The sequence below is a fragment of the Lissotriton vulgaris genome, chromosome 11 (assembly GCF_964263255.1).
Source record: "Lissotriton vulgaris chromosome 11, aLisVul1.2, whole genome shotgun sequence".
NCBI classification, from domain to species: domain Eukaryota; kingdom Metazoa; phylum Chordata; class Amphibia; order Caudata; family Salamandridae; genus Lissotriton; species Lissotriton vulgaris.
Window position 1 is genome coordinate 424,394,759 of NC_141699.1, and position 20,500 is coordinate 424,415,258.

Here is a 20,500-nt window from a genome sequence, read left to right on the forward strand (position 1 = left end):
GGACGTCCTTTGCCTCCACAGAATTCAATGAATAGTTTTGATCAGCAGAAAGGTTTGTCTGGTAGGACAGCACAGTACTATGCAGATAATTACTATGTTGAAGGTGACGAAGCGAATGGTAATGATTGTTAGGACAGCCATGGACAAAGAGAGGGAGTTGTTCCAGTTCCAGTAGATCAGATATGTTGAAGTAACTGCATCAGGTGTGTCAGAACCTTTTCTGCTAGACACTGGTGCTACAAAGAGTTCTATTATGCACTCTAAACTCCCTGGCGCACCTTTGTCTGGCTTTGACAATGTTTCTGTAGGTTTTTCTGGCGCCCCCGTTACAAATCCGATTTCTGCTCCATTGTCTCTTTCTGTTGGACCTCGTAAGTTCAAAGCACCCCTTCTTTTGACAACCGGTTGTAATGAGAATCTGTTGGGATTGGATTTATTGAAGAGATTGTATGTGACACTATATTGTTCTCCGTCAGGAGTACATCTTACTTTGGGTGAGAGAGTGATCTCTCTGATGTACATGTCGAAAGATAGTCTTCCACCTGAATTGTCTTCTTTACCAGATTCATTGTGGGCTACTGGTCCGAATGATGTGGGCCTACTGGAGATTCCTCCATATGTTGTGACACTGAAGGCGAATGCTAAGTTACCGCGCATTCCACAGTACCGTATCTCGAGTGATGGTGAACGTGCACTTTTAGCGATTATTTATGATCTGATTGAAAAGGGTGTCATTGAGGAAACGAGAGGTAATGTGTGCAATAGTCCCGTTTTGCCTGTCCTGAAGAGAACGGATTCTTCACAGCCTCCTGTATATAGGTTTGTCATCGATCTTCGCGAAGTGAACAAGATTGTTGTTCCACAGTTTCCTGTTGTGCCTGATATCACCGCTTTGTTGACTCTGATTCCGGCTACTGCCACATGGTTTTCGATGATTGACTTGAAGAATGCTTTCTTCAGTATCCCGATTGCCATGGAAAGTAGGGACATCTTTGGATTCTCTTTAGGAGGACGAAGTTTCCGCTTTAAGCGCGCTCCTCAAGGCTATTGCGAGAGTCCATCAATTTATAGTCAAGCTTTGAAGACACAACTTGATCTGTTGGTTTTACCTGATGGTGCAGCCCTTATTCAATATGTTGATGACTTGCTAGTGGCCGCTGATACTGAAGAGATTTGTAGGGAAGCCACTTTGTCGTTGCTATGCCACTTGTCTGATTTTCATCACAAAGTTTCTCGCTCCAAATTGCAATATTGTCGACAAGAAGTAACCTACCTAGGTCACCTCTTATCGAAGGAGGGAAGGAAACTGACCCCAGAAAGAATTAAAGCTATTGCGAAAATGAGTGTGCCTACGACACAGAGAGAAGTACGTGCGTTTTTGGGTATTACGTCGTACTGTAGACAGTGGATCCCTAATTTTTCTTTGTTAGCGAAGCCTTTGATAGCTCTTACTGTTAAGGATACTCCAAATCCTATTCCATGGACTGATGAATGTCAAAAGAGCTTTTCTGAATTACGCAATGTGTTGTGTTCGGCTCCTGTGTTGGGTACTCTCGACTACAGTAAGCCTTTCACATTGTATGTTCACGAGAGAGAGGGATGTGCATTGTCAGTGTTGACTCAGCAGTTTGGCGATAAGCAGCGTCCATGTGCTTATTTTTCATCGACCTTAGATCCGGTAGCAAGGGCGTTGCCGAGTTGTTTGAGAGCTACAGCAGCAGCGGCTGTTTCAATTCGACAGTCTGCTGGTTTGGTTATGGACAATACGTTAGTGGTAATGGTTCCACATGCAGTGGATACCTTGTTGAACCGTATGAAGACACAGCATTTAACTAGTGCTCGGTTGTCGGGTTACGAGTTGACGTTGTTAGCGAGTCATGTGCACATTAAATGATGCAACACGTTGAATCCAGCCACGTTGTTGCCAATTTCAGTTGAGACAGATATTGAAGAACAACATGATTGTTTTTTTGAGAACTGAAGAAGAAACGAAAGGGAGAGTAGACTTAAGAGATACTCCTTTTCCAGAGTGTGATGGTACTTTGTGGGTTGATGGTTCGTGGTGATAAGACTGCGGCATATGCTGTTGAAGCTGCACGTATTCCACATAATTCAGCACAAGCAGCGGAGTTGATTGCATTAACGAGAGCATGTGTGTTGGCGAAAGGAAAACAAGTGAATGTGTATACTGACAGCTAACATGCCTTTGGCGTGGCTCCTAGCTTTGGGCGTTTGTGGCATGAACGTGGGTTCTTGACTCCGCATGGAACGAAGATACAGCATGGGCAGTTGGTGAACGAACTTCTTCAATCTCTTACTTTGTCATTGCAAGTAGCGATTGTGAAATGTAGTGCCCATAAGAAAGTTACGGATAATGTTGATCCCGGAAATGCGTTTGCGGATGAAGTTGCGAAAGAAACTGCGAGAAATGTGATGAGTTGAATGTATGTTGCAGGTCCGGTGAGATGGGTTCCAGAGAAGAGTATGTGTGAAGATACGATTGAGGGTGTGAAATCCATTCAAGCTGAAGCTACAGAGAAAGAGTTGAATGAATGGAGAGAAAGTAAGGGTAGATTGGATTCGAATGGTTGTTGGACGGATTTGTCCGAACATCAGAGATGGTTGTTGCCTGACGCGTATGTGCTTCCAGTTGTTGCAATGGCTCATGGAATGGCACATATCAGCGTGAAAGGGATTTGTAAGTTGTTGGCTCCGGTTTGGCAGAATGCGGGAATTCCAAAATGTGCAGAAAACTTGGTTAAGAACTGTATGGTGTGCTTGATGTATAATCCTGGTAAGGGAACTCCAACACCAGCTGGTCATTTTGCTCCTCCTACGTATCCGTTCAAGGCTTTGCAGCTAGATTTTATCCACATGGAGAGATGCAACAACTTGAAATATGTTTTAGTGGTTGTTTGCTCCTTTTCTAGATGGGTAGAAGCTTATCCCCTTAAGGACAATACTGCCCTGTCCACAGCGAAAGTCCTGATAAAGGAATTTTTCCCTAGATTTGGAATGCCGAGAATTATCTGGAGTGACAATGGGAGTGAATTTGTGGGTCAAGTCATGAAGAGAGTGTGTGAGGGACTAGGTATCCGGCAGATGTTCCATGCTGCAAATCATCCCCAATCAGATGGTTTAGTCGAGTGCTATAATGGCACTCTAAAGCTAAAATTAGCTAAAATCCAAGCGAGCACTGGTTTACAATGGCCAGATGCTTTGCCTTTAGCGCTTTTGTCCACAAGAATGACTGTGCATTCGAGAATGGGTCTGAGTCCAAACGAGGTGGTCTTTGGCCGCCCAGCGAATGTTTGGGGTGTGCCAAGGCCAACCAGGTTTAGTGGAATTGAGTACCCTGTGTTGCTTGATTACTTGCGCGAACTGACGACTAAATTGCGTGTTTTTTACACCAACAGGTGCATGATAGCCTACCACAAGCTTCTGAGGATCCAGGCCACGCTATTGAACCTGGAAGTTGGGTGTTCGTCAAGAATTTTCAGCGGAGCAAGAACGATCAGCCCCGCTGGACCGGACCCTACCAAGTGCTCTTGTCTACACGTTCTGCAGTTCGAGTGCAAGGCAAGAAAAACCGGATCAACGGCGTACACTGTAAGCGAGCACCATTGCCCTTACCGTACGATCAGTGGGTCCAGGAGGGACTTCCAGACTCTGAAACCGAAACTGTTCCACGATTTTTGCCATTCAGCGATGCCCGTTTGATTGGTACGAACTCTGGGAGAGAAAGTGACGATCTTTTACAAGAAGCTGTGCCTCCTTTGAATCGATTGAACACTACTGAGCCTGAACTCCTGTTTAAAGATCAAGAATTGCCTGGAAAAGGCAGCTATAATTTGCGACCGAGAGTCATGGACAAATAAAAATAAATAAAGTTTTTATGATTTTTCTGTTTGCAGGTTAACTCTCAACCGAGGATCTACTCATTTTTGTTTTTCGAACCGCCATCCGGATTCAGCTGTAGGGTCGCGGTTGCCGAAAGTCTTTGGAGTGCAAGCCTGAGACACTAGGTCGAAGGTTCTGGTTGGACTAAGGGAGTTGCCCTGGGTTGACAGAGGAATTCCTTAGCATAGAACACCCTACCATCGCGAGCAGCATATTTAGTTAGGATGGATTTCTTCGAGTTGGAGAGACCTGCAAGGACAATGGTTTTTAAAAAGAAGATATGCAAAATGATATCAAAGAAAAGTTTTTCAATACCGTGTTTATTTTTGATATTGAGTTTAATGATATTTATAATTGGTTATGTGACATTCTCTTTTAAAGTGACGTTTGTTCCCACTGTGCAACCTACACCTCCACCTACTATTTCTTCTCATTCTTTTCATCCTTTGCCTGAACATGAGGTAGTTAGACTACTACTCTGCAGCTCACAAAACCTATGCATGGTTAGATCACTTTTTAGCCACCCCCTCTCTTCTATCGGGCTTGCGCACAGCAGATATCACTCCCCGTTCCCTTTCGGACCATGCCCTCATATCGGTACTACTCTCATCTCATGGCAAGTGCTCACCACCGCCGGGCTGGCGCCTTCGTGACTCCCTTTTGCACTCGGAGGAGGTCGCTACTCGTATTCGGAATAATATAGTTCACTACCTCGCGGAAAATGACCAAGCGGGTACTCCTCTTCCGGCGGTATGGGAAGCTTTGAAACTAGTGGTGCGAGGCAAATTTATCGCAATCGCAGCATCCTTCACGCGATTACACAAAGAAAAGCATGCAGAATTGGAAAGGGAGGTGGGAGAACTGGAAGCAGTTCACAAACGGACTGGAGCCCCCAGAGTCTGGAGGGAACTGGAAACACGGCGGCGCATCCTGAACCACCTAGACTTGGACAGGGCAGAGCATTCCCTCCTAAGACTACGGCACAAATTCTATCTTAGCGGGGACAAGGGAGGGAGGATGCTGGCACACAGATTGCGGGCGCGTGCACAGCTGTCCGCTATCCAGTCTATTTGAGATTTGAATGCGGTGGAGCATAACACAAACACACTTATTGTCGACACCTTTCGCCAGTTCTATCAATGCCTATACACGAGGGGGGATGCTTGCTCACATGCCACAAAGGAATACTTAAACTCTTGCAATATCACTCCTTTGATTAAATCATCGGCTGACACCTTAGACTCGGCCATTCGAATAGAGGAAGTCATTTCCGCGATTGCACGATTGAAAGTGGCCAAATCCCCAGGTCCGGATGGCTTTCCAGCACTGTCCTACAAATCTTTCTGGGTGGAGCAGGCTCCCGTTTTAACAAGACATTTTAACTCTTTCTCTCGAGTCTGGGGAGGTGACACCTTCAATGTCCGAGGTGGCAATCTCTGTCATTCTTAAACCAGGGAAGCATCCTAAGGAGTGCGGGTCGTACTGGCCAATTTCACTGCTTAACATTGACGCGAAGTTCTTCGCAAGTATATTGGCAGCGCGACTTAGTCCCTTGATGGATAGCCTTTTTGACCCAGACCAATCCGGCTTTATTCCGACGCAGCAAGGAGGGGACAACACCAAACAACTCCTCCATCTCATAGACTTAGTCCACTGGTCCAGTACTCAGGCCTTCTTGCTTTCCATCGACACGGAGAAGGCCTTTGACTGCGTCGACCGGGGCTATTTATTCGCAGTCTTGCGGGTTTTCGGATTCGGCGATAACTTTGTCCGTTGGGTCCAGTGCCTATATGCCTCCCCCAAGACTGCGGTGCGTGTGAATGGGTGTAAATCGACCCTCTTTCACATTGCCAGGGGAACGTGGCAGGGTGTCCCCTGTCCCCGCTGCTTTTTGTGCTCTATATGGAACCTTTTGCCCAACGCATACGATCCAATCCTGACATTGTAGGTAACAACTTTGGCGCTGACACGCACAAAATTAGTATGTACGCGGGCGATGTCATCCTCTCACTCACACAGCCCCAGTCAACACTGCGGCATCTATCACAAGAGCTCCTTGCTTTTGAAGACATCGCAGGATTCAAAGTAAATTTTTCGAAATCGCAGATTCTCAACGTCTCTATTCCTGAAGTTGAGGTCTAGGACCTGCAAAAGGATTTCGCCTTCCAATGGGCCCACACAGACATCACTTATTTCAGCGTCCGGCTGACCTCTTCTATTGCTAAAACAGCTGCCCTTAATTATAAACTATTGTTGGAGCAAACGACCAAGGCACTGTCTGCCTGGTCCCGTCTCAACCTGGCATGGTATGGGAGATTAGCGGCAGTGAAAATGACTGTGCTTCCGTGCATCCAATACATCTTTCAAATGCTGGCTGTGAGCCACCCGCCAAGCGCCCTTCGAAAATTGCAGGGGATCCTTAACAAGTTCCTGTGGGATAATAAGAAGCCTCAGCTTGCGCTATCCCTAGTCACCTCTCCAAAAGCTAGCGGTGGGCTTGGCTTATTACCAGTGCTTATTACCAAGCATCTTGCCTTCGTTACATTACCAAATGGAACAGGCCTTTGTCCAGTAAACAATGAAACTTTATGGATGAAACTATGGCTGGCTGTAATATCTGGCGCGAGCTTTGGCTTCCATGCAGGCACAGAGCTTGGGGCCTATACTCCTCTCCAGTTACTTCGCCAACCCTTAAGGTGTGGGACCAACTAGCAAGGCAGAAGGGATGGACCACGTTCCCCTCCCCTATGACACTTATTGTGGACAACCCCGATTTCCCATCAGGTTGCGCGTCACCAGTCTTCCACCGCTGGAGGAAGAAGGGTTGTAAAAGGGTGGGTTCTCTCTTTGACCTAGACGGCTTGATTCCCTTTCCCCAACTGTGCAAGGATTATTATGATTTACCAGAATCGGACATTTTCTACTACTCACACATTGCACACTGGGTGACACAGCCCTCACACTTTGCTCTCATGTCCCGCCCCTTGACAACTTTTGAAAAGTGGCTGGTTTGTAAAAAAGATGACCGCAAGCTCATATCTGAACTGTACGCTATGATTATTGCGCGCCCTAAAGAACAACGCACAAAAGCACAGGTCCAATGGGATATTGAATTAGGGTGGCCCTTAAAGCAAAAAGAATGGGAACACATCTGTTATCGGGCGCATCACCCTGCTTCAAACTCAGCGGGTGCGGAATCTGCCTATAAAGGGGTTAGTTACTGATATTAGACCCCAGAGCGCATCAAATCGTGGGACAGAACTAAGTCAGACCTCTGCTGGCGGGGGTGTGGTCCTACTGGCACTTCAGTACATTTACTGCGGCATTGCCCGAAACTGGTGCGGTATTGGACAGCAGTTCTCGACGACCTTGATGCTGCATTTCAGATTACATTTCCACGAGCACCTGAGCACACATTACTGGGCCTTCCCCATTCTGGGTCCTTCCCTTTGCGGTCACTGAGGGGTAAGCAGATAGCCCTGGCATTGCTTGCTGCAATGCAGGTACTGCTTGTGTAATGGGGGTCCTCGTCAGCTCCAGACCCTCGAGATTGGATTCAGAGGCTTTGGCATCTCTTAGGAATGGAGCGCCTTTCGCTCAGTGTAGATGGGAAGGGCACGGAATATGCAAAAATATGGGCCCCATTCTTACAACTCCTTACCAAAGACATGAGGGAAGTTACATGCCCAAAATACCTGCAAATCTTACAGCTCATACCACTGGAACCACCAGGTACCTCCGACATCTGGGGGCAGAGCCAGCACAGGACGTGGAGACATCTCCAGCACGCGGCTCGGGTTCATATATTACCCATGCACCATGAAGAAGAACTCAATCTCCTTAATCAAGGAATCAAAAGTAGTAGTTCAATCAAGTGTTGAAAATTACACACTCTTTCGAAAACTACACAAATGGTGTAAGTACTTACCTGTTGTCTTGTATGTCCTGACGAATGCTCTATAGACCCGGCTGGGCCAGAAAGAGCAGAAACACGTCGAGCGTTTTTTAAGAGATATGGGGTGATATAGTAACTTGATTGACCACAATATCCAATCCATTTCAATAACATTACCTTTCCTTTTTACATTAAAGTTTCCTTTGGAGAGGCATTGTTTTTTAACTTTAAAAAGATTTTTTCTTGTCTCTTCTTCACCTTCCCTCTAGGGGTGTCCCATATTCTCTAGACACTGCTACCCAGACCAGAGGTTGCCTCAGGATGAGGCTGGCATATAGCACGTAATTGAACACCCGATGACTATGCCATAATGCTGATAGTGGGCGGACAACAGATATACACCGCATCTAACATCACAGCGTTTATGAGGGTGTTCCACTATAACCAATGGTTATGAAGCTACAAGTGTCCATTCTCCTTTCTGATTAAACTGACTATTATAATGGGGAACTGAATGGACCTCTACTCCTACTCCCTACTGGTTGATTACCTCACCTCTGATAAATAATCTGAAAGACGTTAGCCAGGGATTGGCTGCTAGGAAGAGGTAGTAGTGAAGGTCCTGAACTGATGCGGAGGGGGGGTGGACTTTAGGGGGGCTAGGGTGGAGGGAGGTAGGGTTGTTTGTCCATTTCTCTGTTCATTTTGTTCTATAAAAGTGGTGTCTTAGCCAAGTGCCCTATCATTGTGCTATGAACTGAGTCTTATTGCAAGGTCGCCCTCCGGGATGTAGACCTACAACGCTGTGTAATGTCTCTAAGATCACGCTCTGTCGGCACACTGATGTAGGCAGCTGAGCTGTGTATTACTGTTCTTCTACCACACAATAAAAATGATTGATTCTAAAACGAAACAAACTAGACATCTCCTTTTCCATTTCAAAAATATCTCTCCACAATTAATTGGACTATAAATTTGAGATCTCAAACTGAGGTGCACCTCCTCATGAAGTATTAAATGATCAGTGTTTTCATTAGAATCACATTGCTACACATAACTTTGATTACTCTCAATATATGGGAGAACCATGTGAAATACTGAAACTACCATCATGCTTATCAAAGAGATGTTCCTTGTTTGTGATGAGAATTGCTATGCTGGGACATCCCCCCATTTGAGCGCTAGATATGATTGCTCTGATTTAGACTAGGAACAAAGGTGAGAACTGTGCTCACAGAGGGAAACATAGGAAATGTATGTGGATTGGGTACAATTTCACATAATGGTAGAAAATAGGCAGGATTCCGTTTTACAAGGTGTTAGGCAGTTTCTTTGTATGCTTTTTATTATTTGCCTGAACTCGATCTCTTGTTAGCATTTCAGTAATTGTTTGCCAGTACTAGAGTAGTAAATACAAATATTTTTAGGAAAACTCTGTTAGTTTTCTCTGATTTCCCAAAACGAAAGTGAGAGTCCCTTATCAATAACCTTGCTCTGGTCTCTGAAAGGTCTCTGCAGTCTCCAGAGTAGCCCTTCCTGTGACACAGCCTGGAGGTAAATGAGACCTCTGTCTGTTCTAACAGATACACAGATTTTCAAAGTACCTCCAGGAACCTGGGGCCAAGAGAGATCTACCCAGAGGGACAAACGTTTGTCTCCCACCAGACTGCCTTTCAGCTGCCGCATACCATAAAGGTTCACTTCAGCCCACCTTCTAATGATCCTCACATCTTCCCTTCACCACATGCCGGTAATCAAATCCTTTCAAATCTTATACAGTCTCATATTTTACCTTCAGTCACAGTACAGAAAAGGGGGACACCATTCATATCCAGATAGAACATTTCTGTCCAAGCAAGCTTAGCAGCTTAGAGAGTGCCGCAGTGAGGAGTCTACACATGAGCCTGCTGCAGTATTTATTCCTCCAGGACAGCCGGGCCACTATATCAGCCATACACAATCTATATTACTGGCAACATCAATGAGACAAAAGCAGGATTCTGGACCCATCCTGAGACTAGAGATGGGTCTAATTCCTCCAATCAGGACACAGTTATCAAATGTCCACATACTCGCTTTCCACAGTAACCTTTCCCATTAATACATGTTTTCTCGCTGTCTTCCCAATGCGGTATCTTCCAGTACAGCCCCTGTAGAACAGCCATCCATATATATGAGAGGAGATTAACATGCCTGGATATGTACCTGTGTGCCTATTTTTTAGAAATGCCTAAAAACTCATTCAATTTTAATCAGGTGTTGCTATCTTGAGTAATGGATTAGGTATGGCTTGTACCATTACACTGAAATTCTATTCCGCTTATGCCACTGGTACTAAATATCTTGAGAGTCCCCCATGAATCTTCTCCTTGAATGAAGCTTTATGTGCCATACAGCTCTGCGCAAAGTTATGTTATTGATTGAGTGTATCTTAAAAGGTACCCTAGCCTGCTCCCTACTCTGTGTCTTGTTTGAGCGCTGGGATGCCTCATTGCCGAGGCAGCCATGCACCATACAAGTATTCTAATCTAATCTAATCTAGTCAGGAGAGCGTATTCCACAGTGCCATTCATTTATGTTGTTGCCATTACTGAAGGTTATGAACCCCTAAACATGTACTCGTGGCTACTGGCATATTAAAACCTGATCATTGTGATGTGCCTGCAGCTGCTGGACCTAAAAGCACTAGAGATCAGATTCTGGTGAAGGCAGGGCTTACTTTGAGCTGGTGGGTGCAGGTATACCCTACAAGCACCCATCTTTGGTGACCGGCACGTATTTTTCCTTCTCATACTTTGTCCCAGAATGAGATAGAGAAAAAATAAAAGAGGAAAAAAGAAGGAAGAACAAGACAGCTCAGCAGTGACAAAGAAAGACAGCAAGGATGAAAAAGTATCAGGAAGATTGACATGAAGTGGCAGTGAGTGCCTGGTGGTGGATGGAAGAGGCATAAGGAGAAATCGAGACTACACCGCCTGTTTTTGTGGTTACCAATTCCACTGTAGGTGGGTTTGTGATCATAACTTACGGCCACGGTACTTATTCTTATACAAGTTGAGCACTGGTTACAGATGTAAAGAGAAGGTGCTTCTAAACAGCCGCGGTCGGCAGTAGGAGTTCCTGCAGGGCGGTGACGTGGGGTGCATCGCATTTGGTGATGCAGTGCACGCAACAAAATTCATTTGATTTATTTATATGTTTATTTACCTGTTAAACTCCGTAATCCATACATTACTACCCCTCACTCTGCCCCTCCCGCTCCCCATGTCACCGCCCTACAGTAACTCCTACTGCCGACCACGGATGCTTCCAAAGCACATATCTCACTTTGCTGCTGCATTTAACATGAAACAAGACTGTGCGCGCCTACTGCATTTACAGAGGGACCCCTGCAAGCAAAGAAAAAAACCTATCTCAGAAAAGAAGCCATTCATACCTGCAAATGAAGCTGAGGAGGTTGTAGTTATCTTTGGGAAGGAGAGATACCTGGTGCAGGAGCTCTTGCCGTGCCTGTAAACAGAAAATATTAGGTGCAATTCAAGCAGAAGAAATCTTTTTGCGGTGTAGGTGTAAAAATGATTATTTTCACTCTCAGTAGTAAGACTAACGGCCCCCGCCCCTCAAGCATATGAGCAGCATCTGGTTTACTTCTACAATTTTTTGATCATTTATTAAGTAACGTTTTTTCATGGATGATGCCAGTCCTGGCACCACCTTAAGCGAGGGAGGATGCACTGGTTTACAAAGTATTTTGTCCTGGAGTAAGCGACTCTTAAATATAGCACGAAAACTTATTCCAGGCTTATGGTATAATTTAAGAATGTAATTTCTAAAACAGAGTCAAGACTGTCTTCTGAAAAGAAAAAAACAGTGTAGTGAATGTGTCTAAGAGTTGCGTTTGCACTAACTTAGTACTTAGATTAGTATCTCCAGCCATTACTTCTCCGGATATTACACAGGGGCTACTGGCCAATCTATATTGTGAAAAATACTGCATGTAAATAATGTTTGTTACTTATAATATTTGGAACCAGGGGAAAAAGAAAAAAACATCAAACCTTTTTTAACTTTAGGAAATGCGCATTTTTTTTTATTGCATGAAGAATAAAAGAAGCCCGTCGTTATTCAACTTCTCACCAAAAATTCCAATTAATAAAGAAATATCAAGAACAAAACAGACTACTTCGAACAAAAGGCTACCTACAACGAAGAGATAGGACAACTCTGGGAGGCACGTAGGTTCAATTTCAACGCGTGCCATTGACACAAACACAGTTTCAGTTATTGGCTTTGAGTTAAAATAAATGGATTCTGAATTTTGAAACTCACCCCTTTTGGTTTGCATCACCCACCCCTATTAGGTAATCTGTTTTTATTGCAATAATTAAATGCGATAGCACACTTCTCAGTCAACAATCTACTCTAGAGCACCCCACCCTTCCAAAATCATGGGCGCTCCGTTGTCTTCTTCTGCCGGGTGAAACCATTGTATTCACTCAGGCGATTTGTCATGCCCTTGGGTTTTTTATCTGTTTACCACAAAATCCATGATATTGCCTCCTGTTAGGGACTTTGTATGCGTCTGTGTGTTTCTGATGCAGCAGAGATCGCATTTTATGCGGAGGGGTGCATTAGAATCACACGTGTAGAGCGGACCTGCACATAATCCTTTGTTGTAGTAACATCATGTGTTAGAATTTGAAATGTATTAAGCTGAAACGTGATGTGTTTAAGCCTTTGCAAAGTCATATAAAGCGAATGTAACTAGCAGGAAATATTAACATGAAGAATTTGTGTTGTGAAACTGACAATTCTTCATGTGCTAAATGTGTTTATTAATTATGTGATTTTACACGTATGTAGATGTATTAATTGAAAGTGCCTTACTTTCTATGCAATTTCGTAAAGCTCATATTATGCTTTCTTAGGTTAGCTGAATTCTGTAGGCCTGAAGTGCAGTTCCCTGGAAACTCTCGCTTTAGAATTAACAGCTTGGATTTTATGTATGCTGTGGAATTTGTTCTTTCTCACGTTTTGTGTTGTGGGTGAAAGAAGTACTTTTGTTAGCTAGAATAATGTCTTTGTTTTACTAGTCAGGCAAGAAGAGAAGAAGTTACAATCGTGTGGCTTGAGTTGATAAAGGATAGTTGTTGCGCTTCACACAGAAGAAGGCCCCGGAACCAAGGACAAAGGGCCTGATGTATCAAATGGTTTCACCCATTCTCTGTCAATGGAGAAAGGGCCCAAAATGTATTGAGGAAAGAACACCGCTGTCTCATGGAAAAACACCTTCAGGATCGTACCTAAAGCAGATGGCGTGACACGCATTGGATCTTGGGAATGTAACTTATGAATAATGTGTTGGTGGGGTTAGGAAAGAGCCCACTTCTTCTTTTGCCTTCAGAGAGAGAGCATCTGAGACTGAGCTTTGTCTCTGTAGAATTATGCTACCTAACCCATTGATGGTGGAGAGACTCCTTAGGAAGACTCCACATGCTGACACCTTTTATCCTTCTTCCTGAAAATGCTTAAATAGGGATGTCATCTTAGGGTTAGTGTAGGGATAGATTAATGTTTTTTATTGATCAACTCTCAATGCAGGGAAATGTGGACTCATGCTTTCTGATCCTCTGCATTCTGGTTCTTGAATTAATTGTTTTATTTATGTGACATCATCTAAAATGGATATGCAGATTTGGCTTCATGCTAATAAAGTTGTATTTCTACACCCTGGTATTGAGGTGTCTTTATGTTCAGTTATTTTTGGCTTTGTAATAAACAAATTACCCTTAAGTAGTAGCTTGTGGTTACTATGGGGCAGATGTATCAAGATACCATTTTGCACTTCTCAAACAGTGATTGTTAAGGAATCGCTATTTGAGAAGTGCAAAATGGTATGTATGTAGAATTTCGCTATTTATTAGCGATTCCTTAGAATTCCTTAATTGCGATTAGCAAATGCTAATCGCAACTAAGGAATAATTTCCCATTCATTTCTATGGGCCAGGAGGGCCTTAGGAATGAATGTAAAATTATGCTCAATTTGCGATTAGCAATTAGCTAATCGCAAATTGAGAATAATTTCAAGGGTGTCTTAAGGACACCCTGCTGCACCCCTGAATTTGATATGTGTACGCATATGGCGCACATACATGCCCTAAGGGCATGTATGAGCGTCATATGGCACCTTTAGAATTTTAAAAAAAGTGCTTTTTGAAAAGAATTTGCAAGTTACCACCAACTACAAGTTGATGGTAATTTGCGAATTCTTAGTCAAAAATCGCAACACTGAAATGCTTGATACATTTCAAATCTTAAATCGCAATTTGCTATTTATTAAAAGCCTTGCAATATTAAGGAATCGCTAAATTAGCGATTCCTTAATATTGCGAGGCTTTTTGCATGATACATTCCAAATCCCGTTTTTTTTGTCGCAAACGCTGCTATTTTCCGAATCGCAGCGTTTGCGACAAAAAAAACGGATGATACATCTGCCCCTATGTGTCCAAGCAGATTATAGTTTTGTTGATTGGTCACCTAATGATTCTTCTCCCCTATACATTTTCATGCTGCGTAAAAGAACAATTGAATTGTGTCTCTAGAATTGGTCCAGAATATATGGGCCGTGCCCGTTCATTTCCAAAGCAACATACGTTTATGAGGTGGCAAACAGGCTGTGAGATGGGTGTCTGACGATGCACGCATTAAGGTACAGTACAGAGTAGTCATAAGTTAGTAGGTGTTCTTGACCAGGAACATAAGGCAGGAGTGTAGTGGCACAGGAACGCCCCCAACACTCATAACATTGGCAAAGCGGGTGACTTCATGTGCACAATTTTAACTTATTGAGCATGCATGATATGTCTGGTGATACGGGTAACTGAAGCTCACAGACTTGGCCTTAACACAACCCTCTTCAAAGGACCCATGTTGTACACTCACTACATTACAGCTCACTCATACTCTATGGGGGTCCTCCAGCCTTCATTCAAAAAGCAGTTTGGACACTTGTGTGGGCCTGATAAATGCCTTCAACCAGAATGGTCTTCAAGAGCTTGTTTCCCCCAAAGTGTTTCAATAATGGGAGCATTTGTAGGCTTTAAGTGAACGGCATCATTGAAACCTGTGAAAATTAATCTAAGCCCCCTTGAGGACTCTTCTGGAATAACCATTGAAGCTGTGACCCCTTCAGTCACAGGGGACAAAGACTCTGTAATAACACTCATGAGTCCCTCAACAGGAGGCACCTTTATGTCTGGATTGCTGCAGTGTAGGGAACGTGAGACTATTTTCCATGTGGCGGGTCCCTCACACTGTTTCACTTTCAACACTGGCAAAGGTGAGGCAAGCCAGTGGCTGACTGCACCCCAACCCAAAGAAACCTTTCAGAGTCAATAACTTTTGCCTAAGCTGGCAGAATCCAAATAGGTGAGTAGTGTCCTACAGGGCGCCCGATTGATCTAGCTAATACAGGAACAATAAGTGTATCCAAAAGCTCCTTTGTATTAATGCATCACATTGCAACACAAATGTGGTCAGGGTTTACCACAGACTGAGAGAATGGGCAACTTCACTGCACACTACCTTCCACAGCCTGAACTATTCCCTTGCATAGAAAGAATTCTGAGGATCTGGCGAGTTACTAAGTTTGCGGACAATTAAAGAGGACTTTGCCAGCCAAACCAACTATGCTCGCTGAAAGAGAACTGATGCCTCTCTGATAAACCCATGCAAACCTTTGCCTTTGCATGACAGGGACCTATAAGTCCAGTCATTGCTTTGCAGCTCGCCAGATATTCTCCAACTTTCCTATGGAAAGACCATGTCATATTCTGACATGTGGCCAACATAAAGGCAACAGATATACACTGATCCACACTTTCCTAAGCACCTGCAAGCAATAAACCGATTGGTAGGATGACTTTTAATCCCTGAACATAGTTTGATTGCATTTCAAGTGACACCTACTTGTATGCCAGTTCAATGGCTGAGAACTGATTTTGGACAATTTCTTCTTTTTCTGACAAGTCTTGATGATAATCCATTAAAGAACATAAACATAATTTGACAAGAACCTGATAGGGAGTATACATATTAGACCAACAAGACTTAAGTAGCATGTTAGAAATGTGACTAAAAACGTAGGAATTGTGAAAATCGCATGAATAAATAACACCTAAAGAAATATGCTTGCTTAAACGTGTAGAATGAAACGTGAAGCTTTAAATGCTAAAGGCTTCCATTTTCAATGTGCTTCTTTAACTAGGCCCAGATTTCTTTTGACTCTTGCTTCTATTTTTTAATAAATGTCTCTATAGAAATATTTGCCCTAACACCAGCATTTGACTGAAGAAGGTGCTCACTCACACAATGTAGACTTTGCTTCAACGCACCATATGAGCTAATTTTAGCTTAGACAACGTGCTTTGCTGTTCCCTTTGTATTGAATAGAATGTTAGTGTAACCAGCATATTGGAAATATTATGTGTATGCTTTGGCCAGGACATTGTCGACGGAAAAGTTTCATTGCAATAGCTAGCCCTTTGTGCCAATGGACACTGAAAGCAGCTAACAGCGTAGGTATGAAGATTCTCATGAGAACCTACTCCCATGTATCTAACGCGCAACATTTTAGAAACTATTCTATCTAGTTGAGGTTTGCACCGACGAGAGTGTATACGTGGGAATCAGAAGGAGAGGCGACAGATAGCGACAAAACTATTGGATGATTGTTTCCTACTGGACAAAGATGATTTACCTGCTAACCTGCAACATGAATTGAGTGTTTTAATATATATGCTGTTTCCAGGTAGAGAGGCAGGAGTGTGCTTCCTGATGCTTTGGATGTTTTATGCTTAATGCTCGAGGCTTCAGGCTTTATTTTCATCCGGCTCTCTATGCATACCGACTTCCCTGTCCTTCCTTCCTTTAAATTGCTATAAACTACTTTGAACAGTGATTTCTCTTTGACAGACCCTTTTTGGGGGGAGGTTTTCTCCTTGCACCGATCATAGCTATTGCTGTGACCGTCTTTCTTTGATTGGATTCAATGGTTGATATTGCAACTGTTGAGGGAACTCGGCTGAGTTTCCAGAACTGCTCTTTATGAGGACTTCTCTTCTTGATTATGCCCCCGAATTTCATTCTTTTCCAGAACAAACTCTTTATGGGTTTTCATTAGGTTAGGTCCTTCTAGATTAAGATAGAGTATTTTTCCTTCATGGGACACACTGTTATTGCACATGCTGTCTCTAACCAAACTTTTCTCAATATTTCTGTAATTGGAGTCATCTGAATAAAAACGACCAACAACAATTACTAATCTCTTAATGAAAATTAGAACATTGGAATGCTGGGCGCTCCATTGCAGACAATGGAGTGCTCCCTGCTTTTACGGGCCGGTAAAGGCCCGCAGAGCAACATTCCTATGTTCTACAAAGGCTTCTCAAAGCTCGAGGGGATTTATATACCCTCGAGCTTCGAGAACCCTTTGTTAAATTTGTTAGAACATTCTGCCCTCTAGTGGCAGAATGTTCTAATAGCCTTATAGCTCTTCATAGCAGGGAATACCGGCTATTAAAGTCCTGCTGTTTTGTCAAAGTCCCTCGCCTTCGGCTCGGGCCTTTAACCATTCAGTGGGCCTTTAATAGCCGGTATAGCCCGCTACGGCGGGCTATAAGGCTATAATAAAGGTGTTAAACTATTTCAACCCTCTCATCATTGACTGACTATTAAGAGCTTGAAAACTGATGATGCTTGGAAGGCATTTCTTTACAGCTCCATTCTACTATGGTGGCAAAGGTATGTAGGCCTGACAACGAAGTGCCACAGGAATCAAGGTCCATTTGTAAGCATGTGATATCACCAACCAATCCTAGGCACTAGCAGGCCCGTGAGTGATTCTAAATTCGAATTCTGTTCCGACCATACAATGAAACAACTCGGGTCTGACTCTGTGTTAGTGACACAAGTTGTCCCAAAATCTGCAGTTGATGGAAAGGTAGGCACTGAGATAATTGGAAAAGAGAAATATTTGTACCTTATCTTCATCGGTGTTCATAAGTTGACCACATGACAGGAAGTCCTCGTACTGTGACCAGGGAATGACAGGCTCAGGAAGCTCGCGCAGAAACAATTTGAACAGAGACGCCACAGTGTGCACATCAGTGTCTCTACATGACAAGTAGAGAAAGCATTACAAAATAGTAAGGGATGGGGTAAGAGAGGTAGTACAGGTAAAATAAGCACAAATAGTACCGAGTTCAACTACTTTTTACATGCCAGAATCTAGGTCTTGCCCCCCAGGTTTGTACTGAGGGAATAGTGTCGACCACAGCTGATATTGAGCCAACTGGTTTATAGCTTATATGGGACAGAAGCAATATGATTGAAGTAAACAGTCCAACCTGCAGTCCTTGGCCATATCATGTGACCTATCCTCCTAGGCCGGTGGGCCTGCTGTATCCCTTGAATATCCAGCATGGTTAGAACTGGTTCCCTGTCAGAGCTGTCACACGAGTTCGAATTTGGAGACAGGATGAAGAGGGTGATACAAAGGCCTGTTCTGTATGTGTTCTGTATGAGAACCTTTCTTCAGAAACAAAGGACCAGGGTTGAACCTGCTTAAAGCCCTAACTTTGGCATCTCTCTTGACAGTCATGGGAGGTCTCTAGACTCTTGGACTCACGTCCAACTAAGTTGAGTCTCTGCTTGGAGTATTAAATCACCGGTGGTGAAAGGGCAACATCTGAAGCATCAGCTTTTGGGTGGGACTCTGGGATCCCCATACGTTTCAGTGATTCAATGGCCCCAAAAATGCACTGATTGAGTTCCATAGTCTGAGACCCTATATTCATTAGGAGGTGAACACATATATATTCCAATTGTACTTCTGTTAGAATATGATCTGTGAAATCAATGTGTGAACGTTTCTGGTAGGAGAATTAAGCTGTGGATGAAAATCTTGTCCATGAAGCATTTGACTGTGAATTTTGATGGTGCCTTCCACTGAGAACCAGTGACATGCCTTTAGGGTAGGTTTGCTAAGGCACATTTTGTTTTAGGTTGGATGTCTGATTTTGCACCCACAGCAGTCAGTTCATAAGCAGTTTAGAAGCTGTGGTGTTCTTGTGTTCACAAATGTCTCTGTCATACCTTTGGTAAGTACAGAACGTTTATGTGTCACTGCCCTATACTGTGGGTGTTCTATAATCAGTATGTACTGTGGTTTTATGGCAATATTTTAGATTGTGTTTGAATTGTTCTGGGCTATGGTCTCACAAGCTTTGCTGTGTGAGGGCTCCTAATTCAAGGCCTGTTCTTTCACTGAACATATCATGTGCCGTCTTCAGGAAACCAGTGCACATTGCTTTGAGATAGTCTCAGTGTACACTGACTGGGAAGCTGGTCATGTCCACCCTATGATTTAGTTAGGTAAGTGATAGAGTTGTACAATGCAATCAAGGCTAAAGATTGGGTCTCTTGACAACAATATTAACATGCAAAAGGTGAAGAAATATGTTTTGAAAATACCATCCAGGTTTCATACTTAATTGGTTCAAACTAGCACAAGTCCCAAATGGCAGGGTATCAGGGACCTTTTGACTGGGGCAGTAGTGCCTTCAGAGCATCTCAGTACTCAAATGTTTTTAGTGCAACTGGTAGAGAGAGAGCTCTCTTACATCCAGTGACAGCTGTGTCCAGCTTTATTCTCCCGCCGGTTATAACTTGTATATTCTGTGTAATAACTTAAATTCCAGTCCTTGTTTTTGAATGATTTTTAAAAGTAGGGGTGATAGAAAGGGTCCAAGTGGCAAACTTGAAGATGTAAATGATCCAACCCTGTTTGCTTGGCTAATCCTGTCCAATACCTCAGTCTTCCTGTTCTAATATAATATTCTGTTGTGTCATATACTACAGAAAATGCAGGCGTAATGATGGTTTCTTTATGTCTCTCCTCCACACTGGTAAAGAGGTCCTGCATATTGCCACATCACCTACTCTCATGGGTCTGAATACTGACTCCCATGGACCCTGTCTCATGGTGGTGAGGTTTCATGTTTTGTTCCACAAAGTCCTCATGTTTTCTTGCTACCCTGGTCTCTACAATTTTCTAGGGTAAGGGAGGTTTGAAAGAGAAAATGGAAAGAGCTAAATATATGTTCTTAAGGCTGCCTAGCTCCACAAAATTCAGTCTTAGTAGCCGGGTTACAGAGACTTGTACTTGGACTGGAGAAGAGGGAGGTAGCTGAATAAGTACCACCTTGTTTTTCCTTAAAAAGGGTAATTTCTTATTAAATAATATATAAAAAATGAGAGGATGTGGCACGCATTTGTAACATAAAATCATTACTTTTTTTTTGTAAGTAGGTGGTCCTGCAGTTGGGCTGTTCATATAGTGGTAATTGAGCTCACTATTATTAGGGCATAAAGCATATACAAAGCATATAAGATGACGGATGTACCTGGCCAGATGAGTGCTAGTAAATTCTAATAATGCCTCCCAGAGAATCTGCTCTCCACTTGCAGTCAGGTGCTGACATGCAACTGTGCACCACTTATGACCTGCCAGGAGAGCGGGTACTGAGGAAACACAGAGACAGAGCAGACTTGGCACACCAGTGGCAAGCTGATCCAGATGTGAACAGTGTTGGCCTTACATTCAACCCTGGCAAGTTCCTACAGGAGCGTTGCCTTATGAAAGGA

At 43.4% G+C, this 20,500-nt stretch overlaps 1 protein-coding gene across 4 annotated transcripts in view; it reads right to left on the reverse strand.

Moving 5' to 3' along the window:
- Positions 1-20,500, reverse strand: part of ARHGAP25 (Rho GTPase activating protein 25) — a 342,160-nt gene that overhangs the window by 33,512 nt on the left and 288,148 nt on the right. For all 4 annotated transcript variants that reach the window (XM_086943505.1, XM_086943506.1, XM_086943508.1 and 1 more), the window contains 2 exons: positions 17,835-17,967; positions 11,232-11,305 (listed from right to left, as the gene is read on the reverse strand). In XM_086943505.1, the coding sequence (XP_086799631.1) occupies positions 11,232-11,305; positions 17,835-17,967 (207 nt within the window). The remainder of the gene's footprint in view (positions 1-11,231; positions 11,306-17,834; positions 17,968-20,500) is intronic.